Source organism: Pholcus phalangioides, unplaced genomic scaffold (genome assembly GCF_987345545.1).
Source record: "Pholcus phalangioides strain wild (caught in Gottingen) unplaced genomic scaffold, Ppha-v1.0 ptg000007l_1, whole genome shotgun sequence".
In the NCBI taxonomy this organism is placed as follows: Eukaryota; Metazoa; Arthropoda; class Arachnida; order Araneae; family Pholcidae; genus Pholcus; species Pholcus phalangioides.
In genome coordinates, this window is record NW_028301600.1 from 60976394 (window position 1) to 60993435 (window position 17042).

Genomic DNA, 17042 nt, shown 5'->3' on the forward strand with positions numbered 1-17042 from the left:
GGTCTTAATTGCAAATAAAGCAGCAGAACTCGGGTTCAATAAACGTTGTTATCACAATAATTGAAACACAAATACAATTATAAAGGCCACAACAGGCAAATGGCCCAACGAGGTGACTGAAAAATTTGCCCATAAAAAATATGGATGTCAAATATAACCAAAATACCCAATATAAAAAAGCATATATCACAAAAAAAAATAAATATATATATATAATACACTGTCCCATAAAAAAGATTATGGTTGTCCGAAGCCTATCGTATTTATTTTTAAACGTGTCAACTGTGTTAGAATTCACGACCCCCGGAGATAAGTTATTCCATTTATTGACAACCCTATTAGAGACTAACTCCCTGCGACACCACAACCTGAAATCGTCCCTTACTAAACGATATTGGTGTCCTCTTGTCGAAGCAATTGATTGACGGTTTATTAATAACTCATGGTCCATCACATCCATCCCGTTGAAAATTTTGAGCACTTTGTGTGATCGGCTTTTTCCACCTTAATCTTTTTCATTCTTAGAGACCACTGTTTAAATAATCAAAATAATGACGTAACTTATGTATATGACATCTTCTGCATAATACGAATTTCTAGTATTATAATTTTTGTTCCCCTCAACCACACACGCTATCTAAGCAATAATTTTATGTGTTCAGCTCTCTTTCACCTTCTCTAAAGTTTCAAAAAAATTTTACCCCAGTTATAATCCACTTCCTTATAATCAGCTCCTGGTAACGTTGGTTCTACTATATACGAATTTTGGACATCTACGGATAGACTTTGTGCATACAAATCCAACGATAACATATTTTTCCAAACAAGTTTTCAGATTGGTTGCCAGACCGTCATTATTGCACTGTAACCAGATGTAATTGACGTATTCACGCTTAAATTCGCTGACTTGTCACTCAATTTCATATTTGTTTTGAACAAAAAATGTCATTAGCACGAACGTTTGGCGATGTGTTATCGGGTGGTTATCGTTATGGCTTCACATCACGAAAGCCCAAGTTCGATCCCCGCAGCGTGGCATTATAGTGGTCGACCGATGTTAGTCTTCTATAGACTTCTCTACTAAATAGTTTCGTCACAGCGAGTAACGGAACATTTTAAAATCACATTAAAAGGAACAAATGTGTTTTCCTTTTAATGTGATTTCCTTTTTTTTCTTTTGTTTCTATTTTGCGAATTTATCTTCCACATGAACAAAAATTTATTTAAATGGAAACAGAGAGAGAGAGATTTGTGTTTGTGTCTTCTTTTAGACATCTTTATGTGTGTGAGCAAAAGGGCTGTCTCACATGAAAAGTTTTATTTTAAATCGAATAAATAGAAAAGAGGAGGAGGAGAGAATGAGAGAAATGCATATAAAAAAAACGAATAGAAAAAGCTCCAGTGATGCAATAATTGAGAAAAATGTTCCTATATCACACGATACCCATTGCCAAAAAAAAAGTGACAGATGTTTCTTGTCATACAAGTTCGGAGCATTGCTAAATGAGGACCACCTACTATGAACATCAACAAGTTAGAATTTGTGTCATTCATACAAAGACGTTCTTGCATGACAAAGAACTTTTTAAATAAGGCACAAAGAGGTGTTGGCTCTGTACTTCTTTGAAAGAACTTGTGGATTTGGTGTTTTGTCAGGGCGCAATTAATGTGCACTTCACGTCGTCCCCGTACATTTTTTCAACATTTATTTTGCTTTTTTGTTATGATCATTCATCTTTCTTCTTTTGCTATGGGTAGTACTTTAATATTCACAGCCGGTGTGAGATAAAGAATTATGTTGCAGAACGCGTTGTATATTTTCACATATAGAGGGTGGTTATAATTAAACTGACCACGGCGAAAGAAGAACACTGAAATTAAAAAAAAATTATAGTTCAAATTTTGACAACCAGGACATAAGAAAAAGCGCCACATAAGAAACAAGAAACCCAGATTGGACCCATAAAATTTTATTCAATCACAGTATTTGCTCAATGAGCAACCCAATTGTGTCAATCACGTGTTCAAACACGTATTCTAGCAGCATGCTCAATAGTAGCGTGAAGGGTTTCTTGAGAAATTGAGCAACGTGAAGTGTTATACTTGTTTTCAATTCAGGCAGCATCTATATGCTTCCTCCATGCACACGATTTTTCAAGAATCCCTTGACCAGAAGTCCCAGGAATTCGTATCTAGAGAAGCGAGTTCTTTCATTTGTCAACCGTTTCTTAGGACCTTGAGGAAGCACGCCTCAAGGCGCCAAGTCTATTCACGAAGCATATGAACTCTGTCCGAATTGAAGCATGATACACCATGTTACAGCAATTATTCAAGAAATCAATCGCGCTACTTTAGAATATGCAGCTATAATGCTCGTTTGAACATGTAGACTGACGCAACTGGGATGCACATTGAAAAAATGCTATGATTGAACAAAGTTGGCGCCAACATATTTCCTGGTGACATTGAATGATAGCATCTTCTTAGTTGACAATAATAACGTGTCGCGGCGGCAAACGACGGTTAGCAAAACTGTTCTGGTTCTTATCTTTCTAGTAAAAAAGTTAAAAAGTTTGGAACATTTCCGGCCGCGGTACAGTATTACCCGCGGCAGGTTTTTGGAGTATCCTGTTCGAACTTATCAGTTTTGCCATGTTTCCGGTTGTGGTGGAAACAAAGTCGTCTGGTCCGAGGCAGGTGCCCCCTTATTGGCCGGAGGAGCGAAGCGATGTCCGATCATAGTGGGGGGGGGGGGCGGCTCAGGCGAAGCAGTTTGCGGGCCGCGGGCCCGCACCGAACGGAGTTTGGCCTGCAGGTGTATTTACTTATAAAGCAGTCGGAAACTTTTTTTTTTTGCGTTGCGGTATTACATTATATTATCATTATGTTATATTTATTACTATTAAATTATATATCATTGTAATATTATCGCGCGAGCAGTCATGACAAAATAAAAGCGAAATCGTTAATGAACCCTAGTGTTTGGCGATAAGTTTCCAAACGCAACAGCCGGAGATACACACACTTACTGGAAGAAATTGCCTCCTCTCATATTACGCATGCGCGAGGGTAGCTTCCAAAAGTAGCCGTCCGTAAGAATAGTCACTTGTGAGACATTTTTCAAATGTGCAATCGCGCCATTTTCAATGCAATTGTAAACTATTTTATTTTTCAAACCATCAAATTTAAACACTGAGAGCACAAACTGAAATATTCGAACAGCTAAAGGTGGATCACGATTTCAAATTTGTGAAAATGTGATAGAAAGAAAATCTTCGCAAATTTTAGTAAAAAATTTCTCTAATTCATCAATGTGTTTTTTGATAGGAAATTGACTAAAAATAAACAGATAAATCATAGTATGAAAAATATATCGCGCATGTTAATAATCCTAAACAGCTATAAAATATTTAAACACCTATTTAAATATCAGAACTTCGAAAGAGAAAAAAGATGCTAAAAAGAATTACATTTTTAAAATCAACCTCATGTTATAAAATTTTCAATTGATTTATCATATACTAAAATTTTAAGAGTCGACAAAATATATTGTAATGTATTGTATCAGCAAAGAAAAATATAAAAAGATTTAAATAATTTTTTCGGACGAGGAGTGAAAAAAAAAAACTAAACGAACGCGCTCTGCATTTGAACATTGGCCTTCAGGTTCACAGACCGATACTCAATTACCTACGCCAACTCAATAATCAGATCTGGGCCTAAGACTGCTAACTACCTGTCCTAAAGCATATAATTTTAGTGAAGCCCACTGACATGTAAAAATTTTGCCTTTTTCGAAATGTATTACTACTACTTTCATCACTCGCTACCATTAACCACAGAATTTTCATTTTTCCCTTAAGCGAATTAAAATAAGCAATGTCTGTACGACATATAGGGTGTTAATAGAAATTATAATACAAATACAAATACAAAATACAACGCCACAACAGGCAAATTGCCCAACGAGGTGGCTGACTTAAGAACATCATGGATCCCCGAGCCATTTTTTGGAGGCCCTACCTACTACTGCTACACCCCAAATGCACCCCCCCACGGAACCCCCAACGAACCCGTACATGCGGTAATGTGCGTGTACGTGTAGTGCAACCTGACGTAAAGTTTGTTTCTGTGCAATGTTTGTTATGTGTAGTGCTGCCATCTGCCACCAGTTTTTTTTCTAACTATGAGTGAAGTGTTATGATTGAATGATTTATCGTTGTAGGACTGTTGCTCTCTGTGGCGAGACTTTTTAACAGGGAGATCGGCTCGCATTTGCGCCTTGAAGTTGGGAACCACAGAAAACCAACTTCAGCCGACCACCACTGTGGGGTTCGAACCCGGATCCTCGCATCGCGAGTCCGTCACTATAACCACTCGGCCACCACATAAAGTTGGTTTTCTGAGGTTTTCGAACTTTGAGGCGTCAATGTATATATATATATATATATAGGCCGATCTCCCATTTAAAAAAGTCTCTCCACAGAAAGCAAGCAGGCCTAGAACATTTGAAATTGAGGCATATTGATCTTCGAAACGCAAAAATAACCTTGCTTCGCAATTTTGAAGACAGATGCAGCAATAGTTTAACATGTACACAACCATTCTTCAGAAACTTTACATGTGCGTTGTTAGGTTTTGGATTGTGTGTGTGTGTGGAAAAAGCCGATATTACACGTCATGGGCCTGCAGCTGGGCAAATAACTATATAAAGGACTTGTAAATCAAAAAACTATTTAGTCACAACTAAATTTCGTAGGAGTTCAGCATGATTTAAAAAAAAAACGGTTCTCTAAATATATATAATGTGTTTCCGATTTTTCTGAGATTTAACTGACTGGTCCTCATGTTAAAAGACATTACAATAAAAATTTTGTGTCATCCTTAGACACCACTTCAGCAACTACATATGGAAAAATTTATACAGGCGTCAAAACCTAACTTATTTTCTAGTCACCATGGGGACCAGGCACCTGGGATTTGTCATACCCTGTCTCTATTTAGTATTATAATCTATGTAAATTTATATTATGAAGAAAAATAGGGATAGTCCCCGAGTGGAGACACCTACTTCGCTAAACACCAACTCCGGCCATATCATCGTATTGCCATAAATGAGATGGGTTGGGAATAAAGGCACGATCTAGCGGCGGTCACCTCAAGTTCATTTGGGAAAATATCTAACCTGTATTATTCCTTGGGTTTGAACCTGGGACCGTGACGGGAACTATCACGGTGGTAGACGAGCATCTTACCACCATACCACTCGGGCGCAGTGGAGACGCACTGTCAGCTTCACCCCAAATAAGGTCATAAATATTGTATTATATCGGGAATTCAGTTCTATAATATCCTTGACAACGCAATATGCAGAAATAATATCCAAATTGTACAAGCATATTCGTTATTATTTGTTCGATACTCAATATTTCCATCGGATATTGCAAAATCGTGATAAAATCGTTTTTGAAATTTTTTAAAATATTTCATAAAATTTAGTTCCATCGGAAAAAGCAATTACCGTAAAGTGCAAGCTATATATAACGAGTGAAATATAATGTTAACAAAAATTACCGTAATTAGTCGTTCTAAGATTTCGGGAACCCGATACGTTGTGCGAGATATATTTTACGTATATAGCGACGATGTCATGTGCATTACCTCTAAAAAGAGATTCATTTCTCTTCCTGGCAAAAATTTCTTTTGCCTTCTTAAAATTTTCCAAACTCATTTCCAAAACTTGTTCCAGCGAATAAATCACAAACTCGGACTCATTAATAAAGTTACCTCATTAACTCATTTTTCTAAATTCATCAGTCACTCAAGTTTCTAATAGTAGTCTGGAGATGTGACTGAAGTTTTGAGTTGATGTCTTATCGGTTTACTCAACCATCGAACGTAAATTTCCTCAAGGTCTTTAATTTTAAAAGAGAACCAAAAAAAAAATTCAGTCTATCATGATCAGATTGCTTTTCACGATCGACATGCTTGTAGAAAATATCTCTTAAGTATAAAATAATATGTGAATATCTGTAAAATACTTCATAAGATTTTTAAATTATACAGAGTCGAGCCCGATTATAACAAAACAGGCTATTTAGAAGTATCAGTCAGTTATAACGAATTTTTTCCCGTCCGAATGATCGTGCAATACCAAAATAGTACTATTTAAACTATTACTTATAATGCATTGTCATATTTTATGAATATCGAATACAACGAATCTTCGGCAAGAATGAGATTTTTTTTATAGAACTTACCCTCTATGTGCGATATATAATGTATATTTGAATATACATAGCAAATACATGGTCAAAAAATCCATTATACCAATTTCTTTGCTCTGTTTTTTGTATTTTAGAAAGTAAATCTTTTAATGTCATTTCAGTAGAAAATGCGGCTATATATAAGTACAATATTTTTTTTTACGTAAAAAGAGTTGATTACTTATATGTGTGTCATTTTTAGAGAGCTGCTGAAATTTTACGAGTTCAGAAATTTATAAAATCGCACCAAATTGAGGGTATTGGAAAATGTGAAATTCAAAGTAACAGCTATTCAACTTTGCTAAGCAAGACTATCAGTCGAAAAATAAGAATAAAATGAAGTAAAACTATATTTTACCCTTAATTGGGGAATGTAACAAATTAAAAAAATTCACTGCAAAATTAATTTAGTTACTGTGTTGAGGCATAAGTGTAAAAGGCGAAAGATGAGAAGTTATTGAAAAATTGTAAAAAGGAAAAATATGGATCTTTGGAAGTCAAACAGCAAAAATGACAAAATACAATAACAATCAAAATATGAAATAACAAATGAGTTAAAAACACATAATAGATATACACAAAGTGTGTTAAAAATTGAAAAATGAGAAAGCTTGAATAAAACATACCAAGAGTAAAGACTCTTTTTAAAGCGTGCCGCCTGAATTGACTATTAGAAGTGTTTGGGTGAAATTTTGAAACCCTGAAAAGAAGATGGAAATCCGTTGCCACTCAAGATATTTAAAAATTCGGAATATGCTTCTAAATAATCTTTAGCATTACTGCAAGTTTTTTTAATTCTTGAAAGTTGTCCAAAAAATATATTTTTCAAAATTCTAATACTAATATTAGAATTGAAATTAGTCAGAAAATTGACTTTAAATTGAAATTCTTTCCTTTTGTCGAAAATACCGATAAAAGCTATGTTATTAGATAAGCAAATTTTAAGATCCAGGAAGTCCGTGTGTGTGTATATATATATATATCTACGGACTTCCTGGATCTTAAAATTTGCTTATCTAATAACATAGCATTTTTATTTTAAATGGCATTTAATTTCCAATTCTATCTGAAGATCAGTTTTGATTCGTTGACCATAGGGTTGAAAAAGGTTGCTTCAAGTGAAGATTCCTATTATTAGACTCGGCTTTAAAACTAAATTTTTTCCGGTATTGTCTGTAATCGGCTGCAAATCCGCAAATGGAGATCGGCCCAAGGGTGTTTGTGGTCCTTATGTTTTAACTTTATGCATATATTGTATATCTGTGAAAACGAATATAGAATATTGTGAATTTTTTTCATGCTCCCGCGCGACTTCGTTTTATACAAGCTCGACTGTTTTATAGAATAGGGATGAGACATTTTTTTAACCTGTGTGTTTACGCCATTTTCTTGAGATATTCCTTGAAGAGTAATAAATTATTGCGTAAATTTGTTGGGCTGTGGGGAGAGAGACTGGGCCTTTCTTCGGCCGTCCAAACAAGGGAAGCTTGTTAGTATTGCGTGTGGCCGATCGAGACCGAGCCGCCTTCTAATTAGAGTTTTGCTCGACCGCAACAGCGATTTGTCTCTATTATGAGCAATTATATCCAACCTTGCATCATCCGATAGTATTCGGCTCTCGTGCTGATTTACTACCACACACTGATTTCGACACAGAGACTGACCCTCTTTTGCCGAAGATAACAATATTTATATTGCTTCATTTCTATATTCCATTATAACTTGCTCTTATACCATCCTCCTTTTAAATATGTTTGCTTTGGAATGTCTTTAAAACTTTTCCATCAATGTCTCATTCACTTTCCCTCCTCCTTTTGAATACAGAATATTAAGCCGGTTTTATATTTGAATGTTGTTTCTTGGTAATACTGAATAATTATTTATTTATTATATGAATTAAAAATCGAAATGTAAAATCGGAAACATAACTGAAATTGTTGTAGTTTTTGACTTGAAAACGTCTTTCAAATGATCTGACGGTATTGGATGCATTCGCAAAAAAGTTGTGTAACGACAAACGCTCATATCTTAGAAAGTATTCAGAATATATCAGAGTGTTTTTGTCTAAGGGTAGAACTCGTTAACACAAATCCAATGATACCACTCTGGTTTTTTAATACCATCTTCTGAACTGGGCACCAGATCCGCGGCCCGGCCCACTTTCGTAACGAAATTGTTTTATTCTTTATCTCGAGAGGGTCACAACGCAAATGAAAGCCGGTGATGTCGTCTGATAGAAATTTCCCAGACAAATTTAATGGTACCTCTCTCGTTTTAACCCTTTAAGTGGTAATGACGAGAAATTTCGCCTCCATAAATGTATCTTATTTTAGCATTCACAAGTCCAGATAATTTGTAAATATTATTTCTCAATGGGAAACCCTTTAATTTTCACCTGCTGAAAATCTGAGGAAAATCTACTTAATTAAAAAGTATATGGCATTTTGAAGGGAATTCAGTGATTTCTAATTGCGTCTTAAAGGGTTAATACTTCTACCGGTGTGGCCACCAGACCCGTGACCGACATTCGCAACGAAATTGCATATCTTAGGAGGTTTGCAACGCAAATGAAAGACAATGGTGTCGTCTGTTGGATATTCCAAAGGCAAATCTAATGATACCCATTTCATTATGTCAATACCTACCCCGTGATTTAAGGCACAAAAGAACGTATTCACGTCAAAAATTTCTGCCGTGACCACGATACCGCCTACCCCAATATTTTAAATTAATGTTTAATGTAAAATTGTACAGTTTTATCAATGCAATGAAGCACTATATGCTGAAATATAAGTACTTTTCACAGAGAGAGGATTAAAATATACTAACTCCGGCTGAGCGTTCACTGCTAAAATTGTTATTTGGTGCTCTTGTTATATTAGGTTTTTGGAATTACGTTCCTCTAGCTCTGAGATTCAGAATTAACTTATTACGTTATTCTACTTTTCAAAAATGCTAATTTTCCTATAATTAAGAAAAGTCGATAATATATATTTCCTGAATAAAAGAAAAAAAAATTCGTTAATCTTGGCGTGTAAGTGCCAGTCAAAAGAAAAAATGTTCAGCGTAAGGGTTGCGAAAAGTGCTGCACGTTAACCAGGATAAATTTTGTGTGATTACTTTTTTCTGCATTCTACAAAAAATATATCCATCATAAAATCCTTAGAACTCATTCCAAATAGTTAAAATTCAATTTAATTAAGTATTGGTATTGATGTAGGTTGTTGGTAGAATTGATGTAGAAACTGTTAAGAGAATTAACCTAAGTTCCACATCCAGTAGCTTACCCAGAATTTTTCCGGGAGGGGGGTTCAAAATTTTTTTTTATTCCCCCCGGTAGAAGGGTTTACGGTTTTTACTGCAAAAAGTACAACATATATATAATCCCGACTCAAAGAAATGGCTTTAAGTTCACCTCCCCCCCCCCTCCCCCATTGCTTGCGTCAAGGGCCATATCAGTGTATATCCCTCCAAATTACGTTCTTAAAAAATTATCGAAGTGTTGGATAGGTCAAGAAATACTTTAATTTTTTCTTTAAGTTCAAGAATGTTCCCATAGTTCATAAAATAATTTCATAAATTTAAAAAAAATCACACAGATTGAAAAAATGTGAAAGAAGCATGTTCAGGTTTCTGTAATTTATGAGGGCCAAAAACGCTGAAAGACGGTTGTTTGCGAATACAGTACATTGCTTGTTTTTACTCCCGACACTATTTTACAGAAATTCGATCTCCATCGGCTACTCCGACTAAATATCCCCACGTAATCGAGTAAACAGATGTTCAAAATGTCGCTGACCGCCACTATGACATTAAATGGGTTGACAGAACCCTTACAGTGACATCAAAGAAAGAAACATATCCATTTGACACGAAGTCGTTTTTCCATGTTTTATTTTTATTTTCGGTAAGCTCGGATTAGTGACTGACGTGCATCGCATGATTATCATATTAGTCGACTTTTTTTTCATTATGGTTAGCTGCAATTTGAACAGTAAGCAGCAGTCATCTAGCTATCTCGTCTCGGGGTTGAGTAATGTTCAGGTCACTTACGACTGAAGAACTTCATCAAAACTAGTTTTATATCTCCCAAAGTCACGTTTCTTATCTATTTTTGAACTTACAGTCTTCTCAAAATCCATTTGCTATCAGGGATTCAAGCACATCCGTCGTTTGAGTTGCAACGGAACGCGACTGTATATTAGATAATTCTCTCTAAAAAGAAGAGAAAAACACTATCTTTTTAGACAAATAAGGAATGTACTTCTTCACCAACTGTATCGAGATAATTTGCGAGTGGTGTTGCATATTTATTGTTGTAACGGTAAAAGAAATGTGTGTAGAATCTAGGGAACTAGCACTATTTTTCTTAACCTTATAATGCTGATGGTATTTTACATTGTAACCGGATGATTTTTTTTTCCTCATAGTTTTATACAGCAAAAAATTTATTGATTTTCTAATATCTCTTTTTGCGTGTTTCGATTCTCACGTTCATCAAAAACTCATTTCGTAGATTATGAAAAACCTGTCTCGCACCATTTCAATATCTGCAGTCATTTTGGAAAGTTTGACAAGTTTCAAATGAGTTGTGAAATTGATTTACTTTTACCATCTCTCTTTCTGAACCACGTGATTCTTGTCTTTCACCTTGTGGCGCTTGATGTCTGTCCCTTGACGAACATTTTATAATCCGATTCATTTCAAAGTTGACATTACCGCTAACAGCATTATTTTGACTGAGAAAGTCAAAATACAGAACTGTTTATACGCGCATATTTATTTGTGAAATTTCAGTCAAACTTGGATGTAACGGCATTCAAAAAACCTGGAATTTTTGCCGTTATAACCAAGGTTTTTACGGTATTTTGTTAAATACTGCAGTAATATAGCGTATACCAGCTCCAAGAAATAGATGGTCTTCGTATATCGAGACGCTGAACACATTTTTGAAATCTGAATTGATGATAAAAACAACAAATACGCGTACTTTGATTCTGGTGTATTTCTCGAATCAGGTTCTGGATTACAAAGAAAATTACAGAAAATACCCCCTTCAAACAAAAGAAAAAGTTCAGATTATAAATGGAACCAATTTAAGAATTTCAATCCCTGGAGCGTGCATCTATCCTTAGGGGTACCATTGCTTCTATCTGCATCTTGCACTTTAGATAGTTTAGAAAAGTATTTATATACAGGGTGATTTAAAAAAACTATCCCGACATATGGGCCCCTAACTATCATACCATTCACAGAAACTGAATGAAATTTTGGCATAAGGTATTTTGATGCATGCGCTCAAGAATGATATGGAAAACAACAGTGTCACTAACAGTTACGGTTACAGTGAGAAAATTTCGAAAATATCAAATGGCAACACCAAGTTTTTTGTATTGGAATGTGATCTCCATTGTGAAAAACCCTAAATAGCGTTCGAACGGCAACTGTAGCATGAAAATCACCAGTGTGAGATAGGCTAAAAGTGAGGACAACCAATAAGGACAGAGAAGCAGCATAAAATAAAGCATTTTATTGTGTTTCACAAATTTTCCACATGACCTTGTGGAGGACTAATCAGGCTGGGATCTCAGCCGAAGAAACGGTGTGACGAATGAAACGACCATTAATGCTCTGGTGAACGGCAAAGTCCTTTTTACTTTTTCCTTGCCTAGCTCCGGGGATTTTCGTGCTACAGGTGCCATTCCAACGCTATTTAGTGTTTTTCAGTATGGAGATCGCATTCCAATACAAAAAACTTGGTGTTGCCATTTGATATTTTCCAAATTTTCTCACTGTAACCGTAACTGTTAGAGTGACACTGTTGTTTTCCATATCATTCTTGAGCGCATACCTCAAAATACCTTATGCCAAAATTTCATTCAGTTTCTGTGAATGGTATGATAGTTAGGGGCCCATATGTCGGGATAGTTTTTTTATAATCACCCCGTATATATATACTGTGGGGTATCATTAAATTTGTCTTAACGGAATCTACATGTAGATACCTTTTTTGGAGCTTTGGCGAGTGTTAATATTTTGATCAACGCTTTTGGAAAGATTTTGACCTGTAATTTTTTATCCTTCAGTCAGTTTGAAGTACGAAATTTACTCTGAGTAGGGAACGAACTTCTCGAATTTGAAAAACATTAGACCAAGTTCAGATGACATGTGATGCTGAATTCCATTGGATAATCTAGTTCATATCTTTTGAATGGTTGCAGATTATCATTTACCTTTTAATCTTGGTACTAAAAATGTAAAATAATTGGAAAAGAATCTAGTAGATCAAATTGGAGATTGTGGAAGAGGGGCTTCTGTTGGTCATTGGCTTTTTTTCCGCCTTGGATTATGAAAATAATTAAATAACTCTTAGCACTATATCTCTTCATAATGAAGAAAATAGCTCTTCATAATCAACCTATAGTGAGCAGGGCCGCTTTTACCAGACGCGATTCAGGTGCGTCTCAGCACCAAAAATATTCAGGACCCCCCCCCCTCCTCCCTGCTCTAAAGTTAGATATTTTAGGTGGAGGGGAATTGACATCCATTATTTGAGCATATACAGGAAAAAATTCTGAAAAATATCCATATAATTTTTTTAAAACAATTAAATGTAGGTTAACACAAAAAATTAATGAAAATTCAGCATTGAAAGGGTAATTTTAAAATAATGAGAGAATCAATTCCCAAAACCTGGAAATTTTAAAATTGAATGATTAAAAATAAGTGAAAGAAATATTTCCAGTGCCAATGAAAATTCAGAATTAATGAAAGACATAATTCCAGGGCCTGTTGATGAAAATTTGAAATTAACGAAAGAAATAATTCCAGAAGATGAAAATTCAGAATTATCGGTACATAAAAATGCCAGAATTGAAAATTAATTCAGAATTAACCTCATAAAAAAATTCCAGAATTCCATTAGAATTCAGAATTAGTGTAAGAAATAATTTAAGAACAGGTGAAAGCCTCCAATAATTTACCGTGAGTGCGGGGCCTGTAAGCAGAGTTTACATTTCACCAAGTGGAAGTTTCAGGACACAGGGTCTCCATAAAAAATGGATTTTTTTTTTTGTATTTTTAAGTGTTTTTACCTCTCAAAAAATTTAGGGCATTTCAATTAACCACACATCATTTGAAAAAAAAAATTTTAATTGGAAGTATGTCTTACATACTTCCCTTTATTAGTCAATGGTTGTAGAGATATTCACTTAGCAAAAAATTTGGGACAGTCTGTATTACTAATGAAATCGCCGCTACCGCTGATTATTGACGTAATATTGGAATTGCCAGGATCACCATATTTATTTGTATAATTTATGCGAAATTAGATTGCCAGTCTATGAAAAAAATGGCTTATCAGTTTTCTTATTTCAGGTCCTCCACAATTATCTGCGGATACAGGAGAGTCAGAGAAAATTGTCAAACCCAGAACAACAGTAAGTCTCATTTGCCCCGTTTACGGCGATAAAAGTCAGATGATGTTCGAGTGGTACAAGGACGCCGAATCTCTGTTGCCTTTTGGTGGAAACAGGCTTCGAGTGACGGGAAATGGTTCCCTTCGTATCAAGGAGCTTGTACCTTCTGACACTGGTATTTACACTTGCCGAGCTGTAAATGGCTTTGGAAGTGTGGAATTCAATGTCACACTCATCGTTTTAGGTAAAGCATTCACTTTATTAATAGTAAAGCCCCTTTATCCTGGAATAACTCGTGAACCGTTGATTTTAGAAAAATATTTTGAATTCGAAAAAAATATTCAAGTAACGTATAGACCTGTAGACCTCAAGTACGTCATTCATATTGCAATGGGTTGTATAGTTATTTAAAAAACCCTTTTATTTGGTCACCCTGTCCAAAAAAAACCAAATTCGAGAAAGTTGTTGCACTGTCTCTCCTGAGAAAAAAGACCATGCTTTTAAGTGCAACATTCGCTTAGATATTTGAATGAAAAAATCGCTGGAAAGTGAATTCAGGAACCACACAAACTAGCGAAAAGCTCATTATACGCTTCATATGCTGTTCTTGAATTCATTTTCATCGATTTTCGAATTCAAATATCTCCGCTAATATTGCACTCAAAAACATTAAATTTTATTGTTGGGCTCAGGAAAGACAGGGCGACAACTTTCTGATTAGGTTTCTCAGAACGAATAATTAAATGAAAAAGTTAATTTTTTTATTTTAATAACTATACAATAACTTGCAATATGAATGACGTATCTGAGGTTTATATATCATTTGAATGCTCTTTCCAGCTGGAAGTATCATTCTGGGATCAACGATTCACGAGTTATTCCAGGATAAAGGGACTTGCCCACGCAACCTGTACATCTGAATAGTTCAAAATGGAAACAAAAATCATTACGAAACTTCACGAGAAAATTGTATCTTCATTATTTTCCCCTCCATGTTGGAAAATGAAGAAGGAAGGTTCGTTTGACGATCATTTTTCTCTCACGACTGTTTTCACTGAAACATTTCCCCTCATTAAGGTTTTGGTGAATTACCGCGACCGCGAGGTCTAATCGTGAGGGAACTTCATGGAAAATGACCTTCGAACTGTGATATCAATCAATGAAACCGACTCTCTGTGTGTGTACGGTTTTTTCTCATATCCATCCCTCTCCCTTCAAAATAGATCTTGTCATGATCTCTGTGACTATAATTCACCAACTAACTAGATCCACGTGAGTATTTTCAAGTTAATACTTTCTAAACATCGAACGAATATCATATATCAACTCGTTTAGAGAGGAAAAAAGAAAAACTTATAACGCAGTTGTCCCTTTTCATTAAATCATTTCCAGCGTTGAGTGTGAGTTCTGAGAGGATTTAATTAATTTTTTATTATGCATTGTGGAGTGTATTGTATCTACCAATTTCAATCAACAACCTTTTCGGCTCGTACGTGAGCATAAACGGTACACCTATATCAATTCAGAGGTAGAAGTTTGGCAATTAGTGTAACCGTATGGTTTGTTTGACAGTGAGAATTTGCATAGCTTGAATTCCTACATGAGAAACCTCAGACTAGGCACAAAAATTCTGGTATGGTCAGAGTCCCCATAAGCTTGGACCCTGGGCATACATGAATTTTTGTCCCTCCCCCTTTTATATAGCGTTCTTTAAGGCAATAGTAGAGTATTGTTATGTAACAATTATGCGTAATTATTATTAAAACAAATTCTCCGTTTGGGTAATATTCTAAAGAAACGGGAAATAAAGTACTAAAACATAAAAGACAGCCAATTTTTGGGTCCCGATCACGTGTCTCGTTTGCCTATGCGAGAAACAAGCAATGGGTATGGTTTGTAATTTGAATGCCTGGTGTGGTTCCCAACCTCGAGACAAGAATACAGGACAATTTACTGAATGAAATTGATTGTGGTTGGTAATTTTATTATATCCGAATAGAGTTATTAAACTGAATAAAATCGTCTTTTCTCTCACCAGATGATGTCCTTGACTATGAATACGAAGACTCGTCTTACTCAACAGACGAAGAACCTTTCTCTGATGAGAAAGAAGATTTCTCAACTCATAAATTAGGCCAGCCAGGTAAGCAATCGAAAATTGCTTCGAAATGAAAATCGAAAATTACTTCGAAAATTAACAATTTTATTTTTTTTCTAGTGAAGCCAAGCTTACTATACGTGACGGATCGAAATAAGTCAAGTATTCATAAATATCCCGGTTCCACAATGGAGCTTCACTGCGTAGCTGTAGGTCATCCTAATCCAAAAGTAATTTGGACAAAAGACGGTGGTGAGCTTCCTCAGAATTCTAAAAAAGGACGCTGGTCGTTGCGAGTACAGAATCTTCAGCTCTATCATTCTGGAAATTACACTTGTGAAGCTAGTAATATACTGGGGACAACTAGTCATTCTTTCATCATTGAAGTCGCCAGTAAGTTCAGACAAATTTTATCTATTTTCACCTACAGTGAAACCTCGCCACAACGATACTCGATATAACGATAAATCCCTCTACAACGATATTTTATCAAACCTTGTTTGGAATCACCTCTAGTCTAACGTTAAACTCTTCTCGATATAACGATATCTTAGTTCTTCCGAGGACGTCTGATAATATCGGTATTTGGCGCAGCCTGACCGCCAAAAGTGTTGGTAAGAAGTTTTCGGTATCGCTATTTTTCATGTGATACACCAAAGTGCATTGCTATAAACCTCTTTACAAGGCCAATACACACCTTACTTAGTTTTTTTTTTTTATCAACTAATCAATTAAAATTGTTTCCGGCGAATAAGTACTCAGAAGCGCATTTTTTGGTAGTATTTCAACGACGACAATTTAGAAAAGATGCCAACAGCAGCGCGAATTTGATGACACGTAATGATAATGTTACCTCTCGATATGACGATAATCCCTTTACAACGATATCTTTCCTTGCTCCGCAGAATATCGTTATATCGAAGTTTCACTGTATCTAGTAGTTTCGGAATAGAATGACTATTTCAGCACGTCTTTAGCGTTGAATTATGTTTCTTTTAAGATGGTGATGAGTAAATGCAAATGCTAGAAATAATTTGCACTCTTCAAATAAATATTGAAATTCCAAAAAAAACAAAAAAACATGTATCTCTTTTTTTGTAGTTTCTCCAGATTTAACTCGTGGTAGGCCAGAAATGACCGGAACTCATCCGTCAAATACAACCGTAGAGGAAGGCCAGACAGCTACTTTGCAATGTTTGGTTAGAAGCGAAAGTCCCGCTCACATTGAGGTAAGTGGCGCCATCTCTCGTACACAGAAAT

At 35.5% G+C, this 17042-nt stretch overlaps 1 protein-coding gene across 2 annotated transcripts in view; it reads left to right on the forward strand.

The window, feature by feature from the left end:
* Window positions 1-17042, forward strand: part of LOC149085583 (fibroblast growth factor receptor-like 1) — a 49024-nt gene that overhangs the window by 15335 nt on the left and 16647 nt on the right. For both annotated transcript variants that reach the window (XM_089233712.1, XM_089233713.1), the window contains exons 3-6: window positions 13644-13928; window positions 15723-15827; window positions 15903-16175; window positions 16884-17011. In XM_089233712.1, coding sequence (XP_089089838.1) covers window positions 13644-13928; window positions 15723-15827; window positions 15903-16175; window positions 16884-17011 — 791 coding nt within the window. The remainder of the gene's footprint in view (window positions 1-13643; window positions 13929-15722; window positions 15828-15902; window positions 16176-16883; window positions 17012-17042) is intronic.